At 41.4% G+C, this 23651-nt stretch overlaps 2 protein-coding genes across 9 annotated transcripts in view; one reads left to right on the top strand and one right to left on the bottom strand.

Moving 5' to 3' along the window:
- The window catches only part of LOC120059277 (matrix metalloproteinase-23-like), a 33016-nt gene extending 10251 nt beyond the window's left edge, over positions 1-22765 (top strand). Inside the window, exons 2-8 of one of the 3 annotated variants that reach the window (XM_039008206.1) lie at positions 6805-6940; positions 10361-10500; positions 10967-11134; positions 17165-17329; positions 17704-17814; positions 18768-18894; positions 19051-22760. In XM_039008206.1, the coding sequence (XP_038864134.1) occupies positions 6828-6940; positions 10361-10500; positions 10967-11134; positions 17165-17329; positions 17704-17814; positions 18768-18894; positions 19051-19225 (999 nt within the window). In that variant the 5' untranslated portion in view covers positions 6805-6827 and the 3' untranslated portion in view covers positions 19226-22760. Of the gene's footprint in view, positions 1-6800; positions 6941-10360; positions 10501-10966; positions 11135-17164; positions 17330-17703; positions 17815-18767; positions 18895-19050 lie in introns of all 3 variants that reach the window. The other 2 variants (XM_039008204.1, XM_039008207.1) reach the window with 2 other exon arrangements.
- LOC120059275 (cyclin-dependent kinase 11B-like) overlaps positions 20503-23651 on the bottom strand; it is a 31190-nt gene continuing 28041 nt past the window's right edge. For all 6 annotated transcript variants that reach the window (XM_039008199.1, XM_039008198.1, XM_039008201.1 and 3 more), the window contains 2 exons: positions 21392-21581; positions 20503-21172 (listed from right to left, as the gene is read on the bottom strand). In XM_039008199.1, the coding sequence (XP_038864127.1) occupies positions 21080-21172; positions 21392-21581 (283 nt within the window). In that variant the 3' untranslated portion in view covers positions 20503-21079. The remainder of the gene's footprint in view (positions 21173-21391; positions 21582-23651) is intronic.

Raw genomic sequence — 23651 nt, 5'->3', positions numbered from 1 at the left:
GTTATCAGTGTGGCAGGAAGTCTTCAGTCTTCTGCAGGGCTCCTCTGCTGTTAGTCTGGGAGTATAGTCCTCAGCTCTTGGCAAAGGTCTTGTTTTCCTGAGGATTAAGGAACATTGGAAATCTTGAAGGAATGCTTAGTGTTTACATAATTTCTCTCTGAAGAAATGTTTCCTTTTCATACAGATATTTTACCAGTATAGATTCTGATTTATCAAATAGCCAATTCTTTAGGTTCTATTTCCACTGTATTTGTATGTAAGTTTGAAAACATTGTATATAAACAATGCAACGAGGTCAGGTCGTGTTGGTCCATTCCTTATCGTTGATGGTAAGGTGTTTGTGGAGTAGAGCTGTCGATAGGCTAAATGAGCTTATTCACTTGTCATAAAAGTCACCTATCACAAAGTCACCTAAAGTGATTTGGATAATCAGTCATACAGTGTATACTTTAACTGTATATTTTACGTTCTATTACTATTATGTAATAACAACATAGTCACAAAATATTTCTAACTGCTCTGAAATAGAAAACACCATGCTGGCCTCTTTCAAAGCTGTAAAACACGAGTAGAATCCATTTGTTATTATTGGGAGAGTCTTATTTGTCCCTCTCCAAAGGGACATCAGACATACTGTATCTGCAAAATGTATCATACTTAAAGTTTGGAAAGCAGTTTTCTTTTTCCACAAGATGGAATGCCCTCGCATGAAAAAGTAATGCCTAACATTCACATGCAAGGCATTGGAGTAATAACCTGAAGTTATGTGCTATAGTAACTGCAAGAATTACAATAGAGATGAATATCCTCAGCTGGTGAAGTCAAGCCAGAACTCTTGCAGCATGGAACTGTTTCTTGTTTTGATTTTGAACATGAGATTGATACCTATCAATACTGTATAAATGCCATAAATCACAACTGTCAGTTCAACTAACAGTCTTAGTAGATTACAGTACGAAGTACATGGTAACACTTTACTTGAAGGGGGTATAAATAAGACATTCAAAAGAGTTTTCAAATTAAAAGTGAATTTTCATTACGGTACTAAAAGTCTCGAAGTAACACTGAAATAGATCTTTATTTATCCATTGTACAACAGAAGTTTGTACAATGAAATTTGTACAATGGATCAGAACACATATTTTTGGCTTATTTTAGCATAGAACACACTGTAGGCCTAACATTACATTATTTTAGCAGAGAACCCGCTGTAGGCTTAACATTACATTATTGTAGCAGAAAACACGCTGTAGGCCTAACATATTATTGTAGCAGAGAACACGCTGTAGGCCTAACATGACATTATTGTAGCAGAGAACACGCTGTAGGCCTAACATGACATTATTGTAGCAGAGAACACACTGTAGGCTTAACATTACATTATTGTAGCAGAGAACACACTGTAGGCCTAACATGACATTATTGTAGCAGAGAACACGCTGTAGGCCTAACATTACATTATTGTAGCAGAGAACACGCTGTAGGCCTAACATTACATTATTGTAGCAGAGAACACGCTGTAGGCCTAACATTACATTATTGTAGCAGAGAACACGCTGTAGGCCTAACATGACATTATTGTAGCAGAGAACACGCTGTAGGCCTAACATGACATTATTGTAGCAGAGAACACGCTGTAGGCCTAACATGACATTATTGTAGCAGAGAACACGCTGTAGGCCTAACATGACATTATTGTAGCAGAGAACACGCTGTAGGCCTAACATGACATTATTGTAGCAGAGAACACACTGTAGGCCTAACATGACATTATTGTAGCAGAGAACACGCTGTAGGCCTAACATGACATTATTGTAGCAGAGAACACACTGTAGGCCTAACATTACATTATTGTAGCAGAGAACACGCTGTAGGCCTAACATGACATTATTGTAGCAGAGAACACGCTGTAGGCCTAACATGACATTATTGTAGCAGAGAACACACTGTAGGCTTAACATTACATTATTGTAGCAGAGAACACACTGTAGGCCTAACATGACATTATTGTAGCAGAGAACACGCTGTAGGCCTAACATTACATTATTGTAGCAGAGAACACGCTGTAGGCCTAACATTACATTATTGTAGCAGAGAACACGCTGTAGGCCTAACATTACATTATTGTAGCAGAGAACACGCTGTAGGCCTAACATTACATTATTGTAGCAGAGAACACGCTGTAGGCCTAACATTACATTATTGTAGCAGAGAACACGCTGTAGGCCTAACATTACATTATTGTAGCAGAGAACACGCTGTAGGCCTAACATTACATTATTGTAGCAGAGAACACACTGTAGGCCTAACATTACATTATTGTAGCAGAGAACACGCTGTAGGCCTAACATTACATTATTGTAGCAGAGAACACGCTGTAGGCCTAACATTACATTATTGTAGCAGAGAACACGCTGTAGGCCTAACATTACATTATTGTAGCAGAAAACACGCTGTAGGCCTAACATTACATTATTGTAGCAGAGAACACGCTGTAGGCCTAACATATTATTGTAGCAGAAAACACGCTGTAGGCCTAACATTACATTATTGTAGCAGAGAACACGCTGTAGGCCTAACATTACATTATTGTAGCAGAGAACACACTGTAGGCCTAACATTACATTATTGTAGCAGAGAACACGCTGTAGGCCTAACATGACATTATTGTAGCAGAGAACACGCTGTAGGCCTAACATTACATTATTGTAGCAGAGAACACGCTGTAGGCCTAACATGACATTATTGTAGCAGAGAACACGCTGTAGGCCTAACATTACATTATTGTAGCAGAGAACACGCTGTAGGCCTAACATTACATTATTGTAGCAGAGAACACGCTGTAGGCCTAACATGACATTATTGTAGCAGAGAACACGCTGTAGGCCTAACATTACATTATTGTAGCAGAGAACACGCTGTAGGCCTAACATGACATTATTGTAGCAGAGAACACGCTGTAGGCCTAACATTACATTATTGTAGCAGAGAACACGCTGTAGGCCTAACATTACATTATTGTAGCAGAGAACACGCTGTAGGCCTAACATTACATTATTGTAGCAGAGAACACGCTGTAGGCCTAACATTACATTATTGTAGCAGAGAACACGCTGTAGGCCTAACATGACATTATTGTAGCAGAGAACACGCTGTAGGCCTAACATTACATTATTGTAGCAGAAAACACGCTGTAGGCCTAACATGACATTATTGTAGCAGAGAACACGCTGTAGGCCTAACATTACATTATTGTAGCAGAGAACACGCTGTAGGCCTAACATTACATTATTGTAGCAGAGAACATGCTGTAGGCCTAACATTACATTTATTATTGGTGCTCCAGGCCAGAACTCACTTTAGGCCAGGTACTCGGTTTACTTCAGATTAGCTTTCTCACGGATACTGTCACAGAAAAGTTCTTAATTCGATAACAGAACATTGATCTTAAGGGCTGTCCTGCACCATTGAAAAATGACAAGAGAGGATACAAAATACTCAATGCAAACAGTCACTAACCGCTTACCCTGTGCTGCTCCCAGCCTATTACATGAAGTGTGTCACAGGGTTGGGTACTGTGGCTGTAAACATATACATTTCCACTGTACAATAGATAAATAAAGATATATTTCAAGGGACTTTTATTTTGAAAACTTCTCACAAATGATGTTGAATAAATGTGTTATAAGGTTTGTTATTAATGATACTGCAACACTGTTATATAAAGGTATAAAGTTGTTATATAACTGGTTTCATAAAGGTGTTATGCATGCTTTATATATACCCCCTTAAAAGTAAAGTGTTATCACTTACTTTTACTTAGGCTATATTTTACTCCTTGAGGATCTCCACCGCACCGCATGTTTTTATGTCCAGTTTCTCGAGTTCCCTCCATGAATACTTCTGATCTTCCAACTCATGTTGTTACTGATATTCTCCTTAGTTCTTTGGTCAGGTTCAGACACTCCTAAATCAAGTCAATCACATCATAATAATACATTTTGCAGAGCTGATTTGTTTGGTCGAAAGACCGATTAGTGAAAAAACGTGTAAACGCAGCCATCGACAGGAGATAAGAGCACTAACAGTGACAGAACACTAAGTACTAGCTATGGATAGTTCATAACTATCATTCCCCATCCTGATATCTCTGCACTGGCTCCCCGTCTCATTCCGGATTGAATTCAAAACCCTCCTGCTGACTTTCCAGTGTATTCATGACAATGCCCTCCTTATCTCAAAGAACTGAGCTCCCTCCAAAACCCCACCCGCACCCTCAGGTCAATCGATATCCCTCCTCCATGACCCCAGAACCAAGATCCGCTCCTTGGGGGATCAGGCTTTCAGCCTCTGGAATGCCCTCCCGGCCTAAAAACGTTTCTCTTTAGGAAGGCTTTCTATTGATAGCTGTGCTTCTTGTTGTCCTTGTTCCTTGTAGTTTCAGCTGTGTTCTTTGTGTCAGTTGCCCTGTCTAGTTGTGTCAATATTTGTTCTTCTATTTGGTAAAACATTTGTATTTTATGCACTTTGAGTTTATTCTGTAAAATGAAAATTAAATTATTATTATAAACACAAAGACAACACTCTACGTTATAATTTTATTTTAAAAACAAGCTAACACAGAACATATCCATCACTTTCCTTAAAGATTCTCCTTTGATTATTTGACAAATGACTTTCCCACTAAGTTCTGGAAACCCAAATTAGTTTGCTGGGAATACAGATCATGATCATAAATATAAATGAAATCTGGATGGTGAAGTAACACACGCACGTGTACAGATAAGGCTCTACCTGTGCAGAGCACATGCTCCTTTAACCTTCCATGCTCTAATACTTGATATATTTACTTTGTAAACTGTTTTTTAATTGTTGTTCTGAACCAAGTGCCCGTAAGTCATCATTAAATTCAAGTAAATTATGTTTAATTTAATTAGCCATTAAGATGTGGCCATCTATTGCTTTTATGTACAGTGGGGCAAAAAAGTATTTAGTCAGCCACCAATTGTGCAAGTTCTCCCACTTAAAAAGATGAGAGAGGCCTGTAATTTTCATCATAGGTACACTTCAACTATGACAGACAAAATGAGAAAAAAAATCCAGAAAATCACATTGTAGGATTTTTATGATTTTATTTGCAAATTATGGTGGAAAATAAGTATTTGGTCAATAACAAAAGTTTATCTCAATACTTTGTTATGTACCCTTTGTTGGCAATGACAGAGGTCAAACGTTTTCTGTAAGTCTTCACAAGGTTTTCACACACTGTTGCTGGTATTTTGGCCCATTCCTCCATGCAGATCTCCTCTAGAGCAGTGATGTTTTGGGGCTGTTGCTGGGCAACATGGACTTTCAACTCCCTCCAAAGATTTTCTATGGGGTTGAGATCTGGAGACTGGCTAGGCCACTCCAGGACCTTGAAATGCTTCTTACGAAGCCACTCCTTCGTTGCCCGGGCGGTGTGTTTGGGATCATTGTCATGCTGAAAGACCCAGCCACGTTTCATCTTCAATGCCCTTGCTGATGGAAGGAGGTTTTCACTCAAAATCTCACGATACATGGCCCCATTCATTCTTTCCTTTACACGGATCAGTCGTCCTGGTCCCTTTGCAGAAAAACAGCCCCAAAGCATGATGTTTCCACCCCCATGCTTCACAGTAGGTATGGTGTTCTTTGGATGCAACTCAGCATTCTTTGTCCTCCAAACACGACGAGTTGAGTTTTTACCAAAAAGTTATATTTTGGTTTCATCTGACCATATGACATTCTCCCAATCTTCTTCTGGATCATCCAAATGCTCTCTAGCAAACTTCAGACGGGCCTGGAGATGTACTGGCTTAATCAGGGGGACACGTCTTGCACTGCAGCATTTGAGTCCCTGGCGGCGTAGTGTGTTACTGATGGTAGGCTTTGTTACTTTGGTCCCAGCTCTCTGCAGGTCATTCACTAGGTCCCCCCGTGTGGTTCTGGGATTTTTGCTCACCGTTCTAGTGATCATTTTGACCCCACGGGGTGAGATCTTGCGTGGAGCCCCAGATCGAGGGAGATTATCAGTGGTCTTGTATGTCTTCCATTTCCTAATAATTGCTCCCACAGTTGATTTCTTCAAACCAAGCTGCTTACCTATTGCATATTCAGTCTTCCCAGCCTGGTGCAGGTCTACAATTTGTTTCTGGTGTCCTTTGACAGCTCTCTGGTCTTGGCCATAGTGGAGTTTGGAGTGTGACTGTTTGAGGTTGTGGACAAGTGTCTTTTATACTGATAACAAGTTCAAACAGGTGCCATTAATACAGGTAACGAGTGGAGGACAGAGGAGCCTCTTATTAAAGAAGAAGTTACAGGTCTGTGAGAGCCAGAAATCTTGCTTGTTTGTAGGTGACCAAATACTTATTTTCCACCATAATTTGCAAATAAATTCATAAAAAATCCTACAATGTGATTTTCTGGATTTTTTTCCTCATTTTGTCTGTCACAGTTGGAGTGTACCTATGATGAAAATTACAGGCCTCTCTCATCTTTTTAAGTGGGAGAACTTGCACAATTGGTGGCTGACTTAATACTTTTTTGCCCCACTGTAACTAAATAAATTGTAATAGCTCAACGATTCTGTGACCACAGTTGCAAATGTTTTTTTGGGGGGGGGGGGTTTCCCTTTTTTTTGTTGCTTGAGCACCACCCCCCAAAAAGTCTGTGCACGGCCCTGAAGTGACATCTGTGTCCAGTAGGTTGTAAATCCCTCCCTCGCTCCTAACTGGTCGAGCCAAATCTCAGGTGGTTAATCTACAATTTTTTTGTCCAAGGAAGAAGCTCACACGTCCAGTGTGTTGATGATTGGGATTCGTAAAGATGCTCACTCGCAGGTTCTCCACCTCTCCAGGAACAAGCGCTACACCTTCACCCCCGAGAAACTAAAATGGGACAAGTTCAAGCTCACATACAAGTATGGAGATTGCTTTTTTTCACGCCTTCCTTTCTAACCAAAGGATTACTGCCTAAAAAACAAAAGAAATGCTGTTTTATTTGACTTCGACATACAGTTGAAGTCAGAAGTTTACATACAGCTTAACCAAAAACATTTAAACTTTGTTCACAATTCCTGACATTTAATCGTAGTAAAAATTCCCTGTCTTAGGTCAGTTAGGATCACCACTTAATTTTAAGAATGTGAAATGTCAGAATAATAGTAGAGGGAATGATTTATTTCAGCTTTTATTTCTTTCATCACATTCCCAGTGGGTCAGAAGTTTACATACACTCAATTAGTATTTGGTAGAATTGCCTTTATATTGTTTAACTTGGGTCAAATGTTTCAGGTAGCCTTCAACAAACTTCCCACAATAAGTTGGGTAAATTTTGGCCCGTTCCTCCTGACAGAGCTGGTGTAACTGAGTCAGGTTTGTAGACCTCCTTGCTCGCACACGCTTTTTCAGTTCTGCCCACAAATTTTCTATAGGATTGAGGTCAGGGCTTTGTGATGGCCACTCCAATACCTTGACTTTGTTGTCCTTAAGCCATTTTGCCACAACTTTGGAAGTATGCTTGGGGTCATTGTCCATTTGGAAGACCCATTTGCGACCAAGCTTTAACTTCCTGACTGATGTCTTGAGATGTTGCTTCAATATATCCATATAATTTTCCTCCCTCATGATGCCATCTATTTTGTGAAGTGCACCAGACCCTCCTGCAGCAAAGCACCCCCACAACATGATGCTGCCACCCCCGTGCTTCCCGGTTGGGATGGTGTTCTTCGGCTTGCAAGCATTCCCCTTTTTCCTCCAAACATAACGATGGTCATTATGGCCATACAGTTCTATTTTTGTTTCATCAGACCAGAGGATATTTCTCCAAAAAAGTACAATCTTTGTCCCCATGTGCAGTTGCAAACTGTAGTCTGGCTTTTTTTTAATGGCGGTTTTGGAGCAGTGGCTTCTTCCTTGCTGAGCGGCCTTTCAGGTTATGTCGATATAGGACTTGTTTTACTGTGGATATAGATACATTTGTACCTGTTTCCTCCAGCATCTTCACAAGGTCCTTTGCTGTTGTTCTGGGATTGATATGCACTTTTCGCACCAAAGTACGTTCATCTCTAGGGACAGAACATGTCTCTTTCCTGAGCGGTGTGACGGCTGCGTGGTCCCATGGTGTTTATACTTGCGTACTATTGTTTGTACAGATGAGCGTGGTACCTTCAGGCATTTGGAAATTGCTCCCAAGGTTGAACCAGACTTGTGGAGGTCTAACGTTTTGTTTTTGAGGTCTTGGCTGATTTCTTTTTAATTTTCCAATGATGTCAAGCAAAGAGGCACTGAGTTTGAAGATAGGCCTTGAAATACATCCACAGGTACACCTCCAATTGACTCAAATGATGTCAATTAGCCTATCAGAAGCTTCTAAAGCCATGACATAATTTTCTGGAATTTTCCAAGCTGTTTAAAGGCACAGTCAACTTAGTGTATGTAAACTTCTGACCCACTGAAATTGTGATACAGTGAGTTATAAGTGAAATAATCTGTCTGTAAACAATTGTTGGAAAAATTACTTGTGTCATGCACAAAGAAGATGTCCTAACCAACTTGCCAAAACTATAGTTTGTTAACAAGACATTTGTGGAGTGGTTGAAAAACTAGTTTTAATGACTCCAACCTACGTGTATGTAAACTTTCGACTTCAGCTGTATTTACGAGGGACAGTTGTCTAAGAGCTTTAATCAGAATTTGTGAATTTCAGGTGTTTTGATAGTGCCCATTGATTTATAGTGGCAAGAAAAAGTATGTGAACCCTTTGGAATTACCTGGATTTCTGCATAAATTTGACATAGATGAAGATCAGATCAAAATGTAAGTCCCAACAATAGACAAACACAGTGTGCTTAAACTAATAACACAAATTATTGTATTTTTCTTGTCTATATTGAATACATAATTTAAACATTCACAGTGGAGGTTGGAAAAAGTATGTGAACCTCTAGTCTAATGAGTTCTCCAAGGAGTCAACTAACCTGGAGTCGAATCAATGAGACGAGATTGGAGATTTTGGTTAGAGATGCCCTTCCCCATAAAAAGTTTTGAGTTTTCTATTCACAAAAAGCATTGCCTGATGTGAACCATGCCTCGAACAAATAAGATCTCAGAAGACCTAAGATTAAGAATTGCTGCCTTGCATGAAGATGGAAAGAGTTACAAAAGTATCTCTAAATGTCATTCCACGGAAGACAAATTGTCTGTAAATGGAGAAATTTCAGCACTGTTGCTACTCTCCCTAAGATGACTGCAAGAGCACAGCGCAGAATGCTCAATGAGGTTAAGAAGAATCCTAGAGTATCAGCTAAAGACTTACTGAAATCTCTGGAATATGCTAACATCTCTGTTGACGAGTCTACAATACGTAAAACACTAAACAAGAATGGTGTTCATGGGAGGACGCCATGGAAGAAGCCACTGCTGTCCAAAAAAAACATTGCTGCACGTCTGAAGTTCGCAAAAGATCACCTGGATGTTCCACAGCGCTACTGGCAAAATATTCTGTGGACAGATGAAACTAAAGTTGTGTTGTTTGGAAGGAACACACAACACCATGTGGATAAAAATAGGCACAGCACATCAACATCAAAACCTAATCCGAACTGTAGACTATGGTGGAGTGAGCATCATGATTTAGGGCTGCTGTGCTGCCTCAGGGCTTGGACCGTTTGCTATCATCGACGGAAAATTGAATTCCCAAGTTTATTAAAGACATTTCGCAGGAGAATGTAAGGCTATCTGTCCGCCAATTGAAGCTCAACAGAAGTTAGGTGATGCAACAACCCAAAGACAGAAGTAAATCAACAACAGAATGGCTTGAACAGAGGAAAATAAGACTTCTGGAGTGACCAAGTCAGTCCTGACCTCAACCTGATTGAGATGCTGTGACATGACGTCAAGAGAGCGGTTCACACCAGACATCCCAAGAGTATTGTGGAACTGAAACAGTTTTGTAACGAGGAATGGTCCAAAATCCTCCTGACCGTTGTGCAGGTCTGATCCGCAACTACAGAAAACATTTGGTTGAGGTTATTGCTGCCAAAGGAGGGTTAACCTGTTATTAAATCCAAGGGTTCACATACTTTTTCCAACCTGCACTGTGAATGTTTACATAAAGTGTGTGTTCAATAAAGACATGAAAAATTATAATTGTTTGTGTTATTAGTTTAAGCAGACTGTTTGTCTATTGTTGTGACTTAGATGAAGATCAGATAACATTTTATGACCAATTTATGCAGAATTCCAGGTCATTCACAAACTTTTTCTTTCCACTGTAACTGATTTCTGCTGTTGTAATATGCCAAGTTGTTTCCCCAGATAATCACATTGTGTCTGTGCAGGCTGCTCTCTTTCCCAAGGAACCTGATGAATGCCAGTGACACGCGACGGGGTATCGCCAAAGCCTTCACTATGTGGAGTGACGTCTCACCCTTCAGCTTTAGAGAGGTTCCCACTGACCAGGAGGCAGACATCAAGATAGGTGGGGGCACAACAAACATACTGTACCTAAAGCATATCAGGCATTATGACTGCCATATAGTCCTATTCTAGTAGAAGGCCTACACAGTGAAATGGGTCTGAAATGCCATCAGCATTTGAATTGAACAAATCTGCCTCTACTGTTTATTTATCTAATGTTCAGTGTGAATTATGCCTGAGAAAGAGTCTTGAGCACCTTCAAGCATGTGAAATAATTTTCAAGTGCCCTAAATCATGCAGAAGCTGTCTCAGTGGGAGCACCACGGTCTGGGACTCTTGTTCCATAAATACATTATTGGTGCAAATGTGAGAAATGTCTGTCATCCCCAGGGGGATTGAGAAGTTTGTCCTTTGAAATCCATCATCTCCTAGACTGTATGTAGAATGAGATAGAGGCTGAAAAGGCTGGAGGGTGTGTTTTGCCTCTTGGCTGCTCTGACTAAGGCACAGCTCTCTCTTTTTGGCAGGCTTCTACCCCATCAACCACACAGACTGTCTGCAGTCCTACTTGCACCACTGTTTTGACGGCATTACCGGTGAACTGGCCCACGCCTTCTTCCCCCCGACGGGGGAGATCCACTTTGACGACCATGAGTATTGGATTCTGGGAAACATGCGCTTCAGCTGGAAAAAAGGCATGTACCTTTTTCTGAGTTTTTGTAAACTGCTGTTGTGGACTCAGCACCAAAGCTACTTGCAGGATGTCCAGCTCAATTATTGTCAGATGCACTGGGTTGAATAAATTGTAGTAGACACTGTAGTTGGTAATTATGTCTTGAAGCTGGAAAAGTAGACAGTGTAATACTGTTCCTAAATGTGTAATGGTTGGTTACTGTGAGTTTAGAGCAGGGATGGGCAACTGGCCCTTTTGAAGGCCCTCGGATCAATTTGGTTGTTTTTCTTTTGTTATGTCGGTCACTGAATTAGCCCATGTTAGCTAAACATTTTAGCTAACATAGATTGGTGAATTAGTCTAGCGGCCAGCTATCTAAACATGTAGTAATCAAGGTCGAATTAGAGCCAGGGGCCCTTTTGTTAGTCAAATAAATGGACACATTCAATCTATTCATCCAAACTGCTTGCGTACGTCAGCGGGCGTCTGCATAGACAGGCTCTAAAATAGAACTTGGTTGACACTTGACAACTCATTGGTTTTTACAAGCAGATATCCACGTGGGTGACTGAAAGATGCACAAGGTCCAGTTGGTGGTGGTAATGCTCCTTAAAGTTGGTTGCCAACCGCAATATAAAATCCACAGATGAAGAAGGATGAACGAGGAGAGATTATTAAAAGAAAATTAATAAAAAACTAACTAGGTTTCCCCTTTTTATCTGTGAATTAATTGTCGGAGTAGAGAATAAACTATTTTGAATGACCATATGCATGTTAGGTAAAATATCAACCCAATGTTTATCTCACCGGAAGAATTAACAGAAAGCTGGCTAAATGTCCATGAGTGTTTTGACCTGTCCCCAAATTAATATACCGGTAGTTGGTTCACAGTTGGTTTTGGTATTTTAACCTTTTCACAGTCCCAGTCCAGAATTCAAGGAAACGTACAGTATTACGTGCTGACCACACCTCTCGCGTCGTGTGCGCGAGCATTGCAAAATAAATGTACACATACATGTTATTCAATGATTGCACTCACACTGCTCGGATGCATCAACGATCGTCTGCGTAGCCAGGCGCTAAAATAGAATATATATATTTGTGACGCTTGACGCACTGAAAGTCCCACCTCTCTCATCTCCTCATTGGTTTTTAGGAAGCATTTACCCAAGAGCGTGATTGAAAGATGAACTGAGGTTCACACTCCAGTCCAGTTGGTAGTGGTAAAGCACCTTAAAAGGTTGGTTGCCAACCGCCATATAAAGTCCAAAGAAGAAGAAGAAGCAGCCTGAAGGAGGAGAGATTACAAGAAATGAACTCGGTGGATTAATTGTCGGAGAAATTGTCGGAGGACCTTGTGCATTTCAGGTAAAATAACAATCCAATGTTATATCCCAGGAGAAATTAGGTAGCAACAGCAAGCTAAATTGCAATACATGTTTCATGCTTTTCGACCTATCCCCAAATTATTATAGTTGGTTCAGAGTTTGTTTTGATATTTCAACCTGCGTGTCCTGGTCACGTCTGGTGTGGGTTGACAAAATCAACATGCGCGTGAGTGGTCTGGTCAGTATGTTATACAGAGCCATGATTGCATGGAACTCCCACCTTATACAGCGCAAGTGAACTCCTCATGGCACAATCCACATTTTGTTACGTTACAGCCTTAGTCTACAATTGATTAAATTGTCTGTTTTCCTCATCAATCTACACACAATACCCCATCATGACAAAGCAAAAACAGGTTTTAAGCACCTTTGGTAGCTTGGGTATGACGCTACAAGCTTGGCACACCTGTATTTGGGGAGTTTCTCCCATTTTTCTCTGCAGATCCTCTCAAGCTCTGTCAGGTTGGATGGGGAGCGTCACTGCACAGCTATTTTCAGGTCTCTCCAGAGATGTTCGATCAGGTTCAAGCCTGAGCTCTGGCTGGGCCACTAAGGACATTGACACTTGTCCAAAAGTCACTCCTGCATTGTCTTGGCTGTGTGCTTGAGGTAGTTGTCCTGTTGGAAGGTGATGTCCTTAGCGCTCTGGAGCAGGTTTTCATCAAGCATCTCTTTGTACTTTGCTCCGTTCATCTTTCCCTCGATCCTGACTAGTCTTCCAGTCCCTGCCGCTAAAAAACATCCCCACAGCATAATGCTGCCACCACCATGCTTCACCGTACGGATGATGCCAGGTTTCCTTCAGATGTGAAGCTTGACATTCAGGCCAAATAGTTCAATCTTGGTTTCATCAGACCAGAAAATTTTGATTCTCATGGTCTGAGAGTCCTTTAGGTGTTTTTGCAAACTCCAAGCGGGCTTTCATGTACTTTTTACTGAGGAGTGGGTGCAGAGATGGTTGTCCTTCTGGAAGGTTCTCCCATCTCCACAGAGGAACTCTGGAGCTCTGTCAGAGTGACCATCAGGTTATTGGTCACCTCCCTGACCAAGGCCCAGAGGTGGGACCAAGTCATTGTTTTACAAGTCACAAGTAAGTCTCAAGTCTTAGCACTCAAGTCCCAAGTCAAGACTGTCAAGTATCAAGTCTCAAGTCCTAAACTAGTCATAATGTGCTCTTCACCAAATGTAATACCATTTCATATTCTTAACAAGAGTAATAGTTAGTATATTACAGTTACGCAAATCATGAATGCTTTTAAAAATATCTATATATTTATTACTTTCCAAATAAACGTTATTTCCATGGAAATACATGGGTAAGACCTATTGAAGATCGCTATGGGGCGCAATCGGGCAATGTAGGCTTGTACACAATCGGCCAATCTTAACACACACACACACACTCTGTGTGGTTAAAGTAGCCTAACGTATGTCAATGGTTTTAGGAACAGCAGTAACATCAGGCAGGATTTAGGCTACCAACTGCCTGGCCAGTTGTAGCTCAATCTTGGGTGCATTGATCACGTTCCCGCACTGACTGACTGTGTGGAGGCTCATTGATTTAACGTTATGTTAGCCTACATGCTATACTAGTAAAGTTATAAATTATATAGCTGTCGGCTATATTAGCCACGACTTTTTGCAGCTTCAAATGTCGAACAAAGTTGGAAATTGTTGCGCCTCCGTCTGTAATTTTCTTCCCGCATGTTTTGCAAGTTGCAATCCGTTTTTTGTTGATACAGCGTCGTCTTTATATCTGAAAATAATAATTTTGGGTATCTTCTTTCTAAGGGCTTCATCTGAATTCACTCGACAACGTTACTCTGCACTGCCACGCACAACTTTCTCTCTGCTGGCACAATTTGATTGGCTGCTGTCCGATTCAAACTGTAATCCGTTAAATTAAGAGTTGATGCGCTGCACACTTTTTTTAATAGCATAATTTTTAATATTTGGGCTTGGAGGGTATCAAGTCAGGTTGAGTCAACAGGCTCAAGTCCAAGTCAAGTCACGAGTCATTGGTGTTAAAGTCAAAGTCGAGTTGCAAGTCATCATATTTGTGACGCGAGTCTGACTTGAGTCCAAGTCATGTGACTCGTGTCCACACCTCTGCCAAGGCTCTTCTCCCCCGATTGCTCAGTTTGAACAGGCGGCCAGCTCCAGGAAGAGACTTTGAGGTTCCAAACTTCTTCCATTTAAGAATGATTGGCCATTGTGTTCTTGGGGAGCTTCAATGCTGCTGAAATGTTTTGGTACCCTTCCCCAGATCTGTGCCTCGACACAATCCTGTCACAGAGCTTTACGGATAATTCCTTCAAACTCATGGCTTGGTTTTTGCTCAGACATGCACTGTCAACTGTGAGACCTTATATAGACAAGTGTGTGCCTTATCAAATCATATCCAATCAATTGCATTTACCACAGGTGGACTCCAATCAAATTGTAGAAACATTTCAAGGATGATCAATGGAAACAGGATGCACCTGAGCTCAATTTCGAGTATCATAGCAAAGGGTCTGAATACTTATGTAAATAAAGTATTTCCGTTTTGTATTTGTAATAATTTTTCTAAAATGTCTAAAAACCTATTTTCAGTGTCATTATGGGGTATTGTGTGTAGATTGAGGGGGAAAAAATTATTTAATCAATTTTAGAATAAGGCTGTAACGTAAAAAAATGTGGAAAAAGTCAAGGGGACTGAATAATTTCCCGAATGCACTGAATATGAACTCAAAAGCAGAAGTAACTTATTTTATTTTTTATCTCCAATTGGTTTATTCACATTTACGAGGCTATTCTCAGCAGCAATAGCAGTTTTAAACACATCAGTATTGTAATATTCCATAGGTTAATATGTAATATTCATTGTATGACACTGCAACATCTGGCATAGAACCCTTACATGAATATGTACACACTCCCGAGTGGCGCAGCGGTCTAAGGCACTGCATCTCAGTGCTTGAGGCGTCTACATTTTAGAAGGCTGTAACGTAACAAAATGTGGAAAAAGTCAAGGGGTCTGAATACTTTCCGCATGCACTGTATGTAAATTGTAAAATATGTCTTTGTCTTTTTTGTTATGTTTCGGACCACAGTAAGACTAGCTGTCGCCATTGGTGTTGGCTAATGGGGATGCTGGTAAATTAAATAAATGTCTGGTGGGGTGGGTGGGGATAAAAATCAACATGAGCACGCAGATGCATACGCGGAGCCAGTTTGGTTAGTGTGGCTTGTATTAGCAAATGTATACTACCGAACAAAGAAATATCAACATTTATAATCATCACTTGTGTTCAAACATATTAAGTAATCAAAATGTCTGTCGATCAGTGGCCTCTCAAACTGTACACTTCCATGAGAATTTGACCCCTGAGAGTGTGGCAGTTTGAACAAAACATAAAACCACAAGAAAACCATCAGAACATTTAAAATTCATGTTTTTCGCCCCACTGTCACTAACCACGTTTCAATCCACAGTTATGAAAGTAAAGTAATGCTATTTAAAAAAAAAATCACAAGTGTGCTGGAAACAGAAAGTGTCAAATGTTATAAATGTCGACAATTTGTTCGATATGGTGGAAATTATATGTTGATACCATGATGTCGAGGTAAATTTGCAGTCACGCAATGGTATGTTGTGTGGTCCTCCCACTGCAACATGGAACAGCATGCACAGTTTAGCCTACAGGGTGGTGAAAGTGCACGGTGATGAGCTTATGCTACTTTCCAACCATGGACCCTTATAATGAGTAGACTTTTTGTGGCCCCCAGCCCCATCAAAGTTGCCATCCCTGGCTTAGAGCTTTGCAGCTTGTTGTTAGATCAACTGTATCTCAGTATCGTCTTCTTCATCGACACAGAGTCCAATGGCGGCGGGCTTTCCACCACTCCAGACGACACTTGGTAATGCGCATGGTAATCTTAGGCTTGTGTGCAGCTGCTCGGCCATGGAAAGCCATTTCATGAAGCTCCCGACAAACCATTCTTGTGCTGACATTGCTTCCAGAGGCAGTTTGGAACTCGGTAGTGAGTGTTGCAATCGAGGACAGACAACTTTTACGAGCTAAGCACTTCAGCACTCGGCGGTCCTGTTCTGTGAGCTTGTGTGGCCTACCACTTCGCGGCTGAGCCGTTGTTGCTCCTAGACTTTTCCACTTCACAATAACAGCACTTACAGTTGACCGGGCAGGTCTAGCAGGGCAGAAATACTGACTTGTTGGGAAGGTGTTATCCTATGACGGTGCCACGTTGAAAGTCACTGAGCTCTTCAGTATGGGCCATTCTACTGCCAATGTTTGTCTATGGAGATTGCATGGCTGTGTGCTCAATTTTATACACCTGTCAGCAACAGGTGTGGCTGAAATCCACTCATTTGAAGGAGTGTCCACATACTTTTGTATATATAGTGTATTTCCATGGATGAGGAAAAGAAGAAGGAAAGGACTTTAGCCACTTTAGACTATCAGGATGCTCCCCAGGCTGCATCACATCCGGCCGTGATTGGGAGTCCCATAGGGTGGCGCACAATTGGCCCAGCGTCGTCCGGGGTAGGTCGTCATTGTACATAAGAATTTGTTCTTAACTGACTTGCCTAGTTAAAGGTTAAATAAAAAAATAAAATAAATTGCAGAGACAGAATTAACAGTGTTGTGTTGTTTGTGCAGGGGTGTGGCTGACAGACTTGGTCCACGTAGCGGCTCATGAGATCGGCCACATCCTGGGCCTCATGCACTCCCTGAACCCTAAGGCCATCATGCACCTGAACGCAACTCTGACGGGGCGCAAGCTCATCACACAGGACGAGGTGTGGGGCCTGCACCGACTCTACGGTATGCCAAGCACCCACAAGCAAATAACCCTGTATTACAGACAGAGAGAAACAATGGTGTTACATTGATTTGTAGCACAAAACAACCATCGGTACTTAGCACATTTTAAACTTTAAAGAACCAATTTATATTGGCTTTATAGATCATTCATTAAGTCTTCATGAGCACTACATAGCTGCTTCACAAATAATTTAGACGCAACACCATTGCCTGCTACAAGTAAATGCGGCATTAATGAGTATTGTCGAACCTCTTATAATACAGTGAGTTATTGTAAATGTGCAGCCAGATTGTCTTCCCAATTTTTTTTGCTGTTGCTAAAGTTGCTCCCTTGTCCCTCTCTCCCCACTCCTTCTCCTCCTCCTCTCCTGTAGGATGTTTGGATAGATTATTTATCTGTCCAGCCTGGGCGCGGAAAGGCTATTGCGACAGTAAGCGCAAACTCATGCAGAAGCACTGCCCCTCCAGCTGTGATTTCTGTTACGGTAAGTGCAGCACTGCAGAGGAAAAAAGATTACTCTCAATCTACTGGTGCAAGGAATTGCTCAGTACCGTCTGCCAAAGCAGCGAAACACAGCCAACAAAGTTCAGCCATGCAGAACCATGATGAAGGTTTGCAGCCCTCCTGATTTAAAGGCAGATTAGATACTTGCCACTGGAGTAGTCATTCACAAAGAATTACCTCCTGATGAGATCCAGTCTGCCTAACAGTAAGCGAGCAAAGAAGTCAGTGAGGCACCTCGACAGCTTGAATTCCCATAACCTCCACAGCTTATGACTCCTCCACCCCGGCAGCCATAGACTGTTGTGGGTTTGTCCGATATCCCTTGTTACACTTGTGTGTAACAAGGGAGAACGTGGAGGAGTGAGGATACCATTCCTGGCTCCGAATCTGTTCCTCATTGTTGATTGGAAAACGTTGTACGGCTGTGGAAAATTCCAGAGTGACTCCAAACCACTGGAATTTCAGACTGTGGCTTGACGGTTAGACACGGAAGGTCAATTTGGGATTTTTGCAGCCCAAACTAGTGGCTGTCTTTTAAAAATACTTCCAGCTGGTCATGACATTGTGTTTACACTGGCCTAAATTAACTAGATAGACAATGTCCATCGTTTACAAATGGCTTCTGACCAGTTCCAGTGACTTTTTTGATGCACAATATGGAGGTAGATATTACACTTAATTTGAGTGCCTATGTCTTGGGGATAATTTGAAGTTTAATGATCCTAAATTCCCACTCAGATCAGGGTATACAATTAGTAAGACGGCATTTTCTGGAAGCTTCTTAGTTTACTTTTTGGAGTAAACATGTCATGAAAAAAACATTAACATCCCCATTGCGAAATGAGTCATACTAAACCGAGTCATGTCTGGTTAAGACTTTATACAGAAGTGGATATCTCAGCCTTTAGCCTTGTGTTCCCTAACTCTCCTCAGAGTTCCCATTCCCCACTGTGGCCCCCACCCCCACACCCCAACGGACCAAACACAAGCTGGTGGCTGAGGGGAAGAAGCTCACCTTCCGATGTGGGAAGAAAATTGCAGCTAAGAAAGGCAAAGTATAGTGAGTATGGCTTATTTAGTCCCGACATCACTTCGAACAAATCATGATATCCTACCAACATTAGCTTATATTGAAACGGATTTGACCCCAATTCTGATATTATGCGCTCTCTGAAAGTTTTTTCCAAGCTAGGTGTACTTACTTGTGTTTCCGTAGCTGGTACAAAGACGGAGAGCTTCTGGAGTACTCCCACCCTGGCTACCTCTCCCTAAAGGACGACCACATCAGTATTGTGGCCAATGCTATCAACGAGGGCACATACACCTGCATCGTGAGGAAAAAGAACAAGGTCCTCACCAACTACTCCTGGAGGGTACGTGTGCGCTTCTGAGGGAATTGCCACTCTCTGCACACAGAAGCACTGGGTATTAGCACAGAGACCGACCACACACACACACACGGCCACAGAAGAATAATTCCTAGAAAATAAGTCCCTCAGACCACTGCAATTTCACTGCACCCTCTTGGGTACACTCAAAATGGCCACCAGTCCACCCATTGACTTGAATGTGGATGTCCGTTCTAGGAATTATATTTCCATGCACACGTTCGCTCACACAAACATTGCTTGGTCAAATGGGGACTGCACTCACTTGGGCACATATTTTAATGTATGTACGTTCTATTTCTAAACAATCATGTTATGTAAAAAAAAAAATGTCATGCATTTTCATATGCGCAAAATAAACTTCTGTGATCATTAGTATATTGAATATTGATGTAAAATTACATTTTGTGACAATCGAGTACAAATTAGATACACTTGCTGGCATTGTTTCTGTTATATTATGTGAACAACAGAATGTTCTTTGAAGTTAGAGGTCACTAACACTTACAGGCTAGCTAGTAACCTCAAACTTGAAATATTGTCCTGAAATGTTTTATAATTTTGCCTATCCTGGCTATATTAAGCCATGGATAATGCATTCTAAAGCTACTGCCTCTTAATGCAAGTCATATAAATAATTTACTGTCTGAATTGAAGTTGGGTAAACCTAAAAACAAACATTGTTTACAGTCACTGGAAATATTTGGACCTTTATTCACATATGGAACACCACCGATATCTAGCTTGCTCAGCTAACCTTTAGGTGGAGTCAATACTTTTCCTCCAGAAGGTGCAGTTCCACTAACAGCTCCCTTTACATGCTCATTTGACACATCAGGTGTAATAATCCACAGAAGGGCTTAGAGGGGACTCGCAGAAAAAAAAACTGATGAATGTACATTTCCATTTGTGTTGGTTCTAAAGAGTCTCCAGACGAGGGAACATTTTGCAACTGTTCCAGTCTGAGCAGCCAGCAGTCTCCCAGGAATGAGACTGCACTGTTTATTTCCCTCCAGCTAGAAATCAAATAATTTATTGGTTTAGTCCTAGAAATCGCAGCCACTTCAACAAAGACAGAAATCTGGGGCTCTTTTCCCTGAAAGAACAAAGTCCTGAGACAAAGTGTGCAGTGCAAAGAATGACATCACTCTTGGGACGGCTACTATTGAGCTGGATTCAACGCTGGGAATTTTGGGGGACTCGACTTCCCTTTTGGCAAGCAGTGTGTGGTGCTGTTTGCTTAGCTTAGACAGCATTTATAAATACCAGCAAAAAGGTGGACAAATAAAAGCTTCACATTTTATTTCTAGCAAAAACATGTCCCGGGTCAGTATGTAAGCCATCGGTTATACAGTAAAGTCCTTATAATATGATGGATCGACATGGCTCTAACACTGCTACATTATTATACAGTATCTCCAGTACTCAAGAAATACCAACGACTTCAAATCTAGTACTCTTCAGCAGTGTAAAAAAGTCAGAAAACAAAAAGCCAACATGAGCTAAGGTACAGTCAAAATTGTAGTTAGGTTTTGACGCACAGTTGCCTCATTTCCATAAAAGTTAAACCTTGTCAGAATCGAGAAAATACTTTAAAAGTTCAATGGTTGGGATTCAGCCATATAGTTGGGAAAAAAGGGACAGTGTGTTTGTCCGTCGTTCATGTTATGTGACGACCAGTCTCCACCCTCACAGGGTTACGGTGATGGCAGTACGCTGACCCCTGACAACGGAAGCCATTCCCCCAATGAGTCCAGCCACATAAAAAACGAAATGTCCCATGATTCTTGTCCGGTCAGCTGGCCAGGCTAGTATGTCTCTTCCCATACGCAGGGTGTCCTGCCCTCCAGGCGCAGCTCAGAACTTGAGGCTGAACCCTGGGCCCACGGCAGAAGCCCCTTGGTTGCTGGTAGTCAGATGGAAGCCTGAGTCTTTCAGGTCATCATCACCCTGGAGAGAGGACAAGCCACACACATTAGCTGATGAGGAACATTGCCTTTATGCCAGGGAACTAATGTATTCTGGAAAAATAAGTATTAAGCAGTGGGAGGATGCGTCTTGACAACACACAGTAAAGTGCTGTAGGTCTTCAATCTGTCAAACACAGAAACCAAGCTCAGATGTCAAAACCTAGTCGACAGAGGGATGTAGAGTTAAACCCAGCCTCACCAGCTGACTGTAGCCCAGTCCTCCCTCTGGGGGGCGTGGGCTGGTGCCCCTCTTCACCCTCTGTTGCTCGCTCTTGGCCGGCCAGGTGGGGAACATGGAGGGGTCGATGGGCTGTGGTGTCTCCCGGAAATACTCGTGCTTCAGCGCCTCGTCCGACAGGATCCTCTTGCTGGGGCAGTAGGTGAGGAACCTAGTGGAAAGGGAAAAGGTCAAGGGCGGCAGAGGTCACTCAAAATGGCAGCACTTCTGCAATTAGGTGGTACTCGCGAAACAAAAGTCCCGACTTTAAATATTCGTCATACTTCTGCACGCTACTCTTCTGACAGTTTAAGCTAGAAACGGCATTCAAACTTAAATGTGCTGACTGGTCTGCTTTTTGATATGAATTAATTTGTGTGTCTTTTTGTCCGTCTTCATAGGCTAACATTCTAATGCTCCCCATTGTGACATCACTTCCAACTTCCATTCACTGTAAATGCAACAATTCAACTTGACACACAGCTACTTTGACCATTTTGCCAAACCCTGACACAAAAAGTTAAGAGGGTGAAACATCTTCCTCTACTTCACTGCTATTCAAATCTGAAACAACAGAATTATCTGGTACCGATGTAACCTTACAGCTGTTTAAGTGACCGTATCAACATTTTCTGAAACTTTTTATAAACTGACATTGACCACTTTCGAAACAAGTTAGACAAAAAGTTAGACGTTATGACATCTGTCTACTTCTTTGTTATTCAAATCAGGAATTAAGAACATAAATATCTACTACCAATCAAGAGGTACAGCTGTTTTAGTAACCATGTCAACTAATTTAGCTAACTTCCCACTGTTGGATTTACTGCCATGGAACTTTTCAGAACTTTCAAATTATAAAAATGGGGGGGTTAGCATGAGACACAGAGTAAACATTATGACTTGTGACACTAATCAGCTACCTTGACCACTTTTCTGAACAATTCGTCGTAGACAAAAACTTCAAAAGGTATGGCACATTGGTCTACTTCTCCGATATTCAAATCTGAAATCAGAACAGCAATAACTACTAATCATCCCACACACAATCTACACCTTCAACCATACATTCATTCCTTTATCATACCAATCAGTCCAACTTAACCTTGTTTTATCCCTTCATCCCTCCATACATATGGTCTTCCATCCCTGTATCCTTACTTTATTCACCTGTCCATTTATTTATCTATCCTGTCATAACATTCTTTTAACAGCTTTTTTCTTTGATTAAGAAATTCATGTATGGTTGAAGTAAGGGATAAATGCTTGGGATAAAATAAAGTTTTTAAATGTGTTTTAAAGTTCATCAACACCTTGTCTTCTGTACTCTATTATTACAGTTAGCATATACTGTGGTATTAATGTAGGAGTGTAAAAAAGTGTAGTAGGCTAGTCTGAGTGCAGTTATTTGTGATGAAATATGTGATCCAACTGCCCCACAATCCAAAGTAATTAGGTTCATAGTGTCCTCTACAAAAATAATCAGACCAATTATTTTACTACATTTAACTTGGACTATATTTAACTTATTGGCTTATGTAAAACGTTTTAAACTTATTCCACTACCACAAAAATACTTGTAAAGAGTAAAAGTCCAATCAACCTTTCTTCATGAAAAATTACCATCTAGTCTGTATTAGTAATTTTTCATGAAGAAAGGTTGATGGGAGGAGAGCACATACAGTCCCTCTAAATAAACTCAGCAAAAAAAGAAATGGCAATTTTTCAGGACCTTGTCTTTCAAAGATATTTCGTAAAAATCCAAATAACTTCATAGTAAAGGGTTTAAACACTTTTTCAATGAACCATAAACAATTAATGAACATGCACCTGTGGAACGGTCGTTAAGACACTAACAGCTTAGAGACGGTAGGCAATTAAGTTCACAGTTATGAAAACTTAGGACACTAAAGAGGCCTTTCTACTGACTCTGAAAAACACCAAAAGAAAGATGCCCAGGGTCCCTGCTCATCTGCGTGAACATGCCTTAGGCATGCCACAAGGAGGCATGAGGACTGCAGATGTGGCCAGGGCAATAAATTGCAATGTCCGTACTGTGAGATGCCTAAGACAGCGTTCCAGGGAGACAGGACGGACAGCTGATCGTCCTCACAGTGGCAGACCACGTGTAACAACACCTGCACAGGATCGGTACATCCGAACATCACAACTGCGGGACAGGTACAGGATGGCAACAACTGCCCGAGTTACACCAGGAACGCACAATCCCTCCACCAGTGCT

Source organism: Salvelinus namaycush, chromosome 14 (genome assembly GCF_016432855.1).
Source record: "Salvelinus namaycush isolate Seneca chromosome 14, SaNama_1.0, whole genome shotgun sequence".
Classification (NCBI taxonomy): domain Eukaryota; kingdom Metazoa; phylum Chordata; class Actinopteri; order Salmoniformes; family Salmonidae; genus Salvelinus; species Salvelinus namaycush.
The sequence above is the reverse complement of the archived record's forward strand: the minus strand, read 5'-3'. Positions and strand labels throughout refer to the sequence as shown.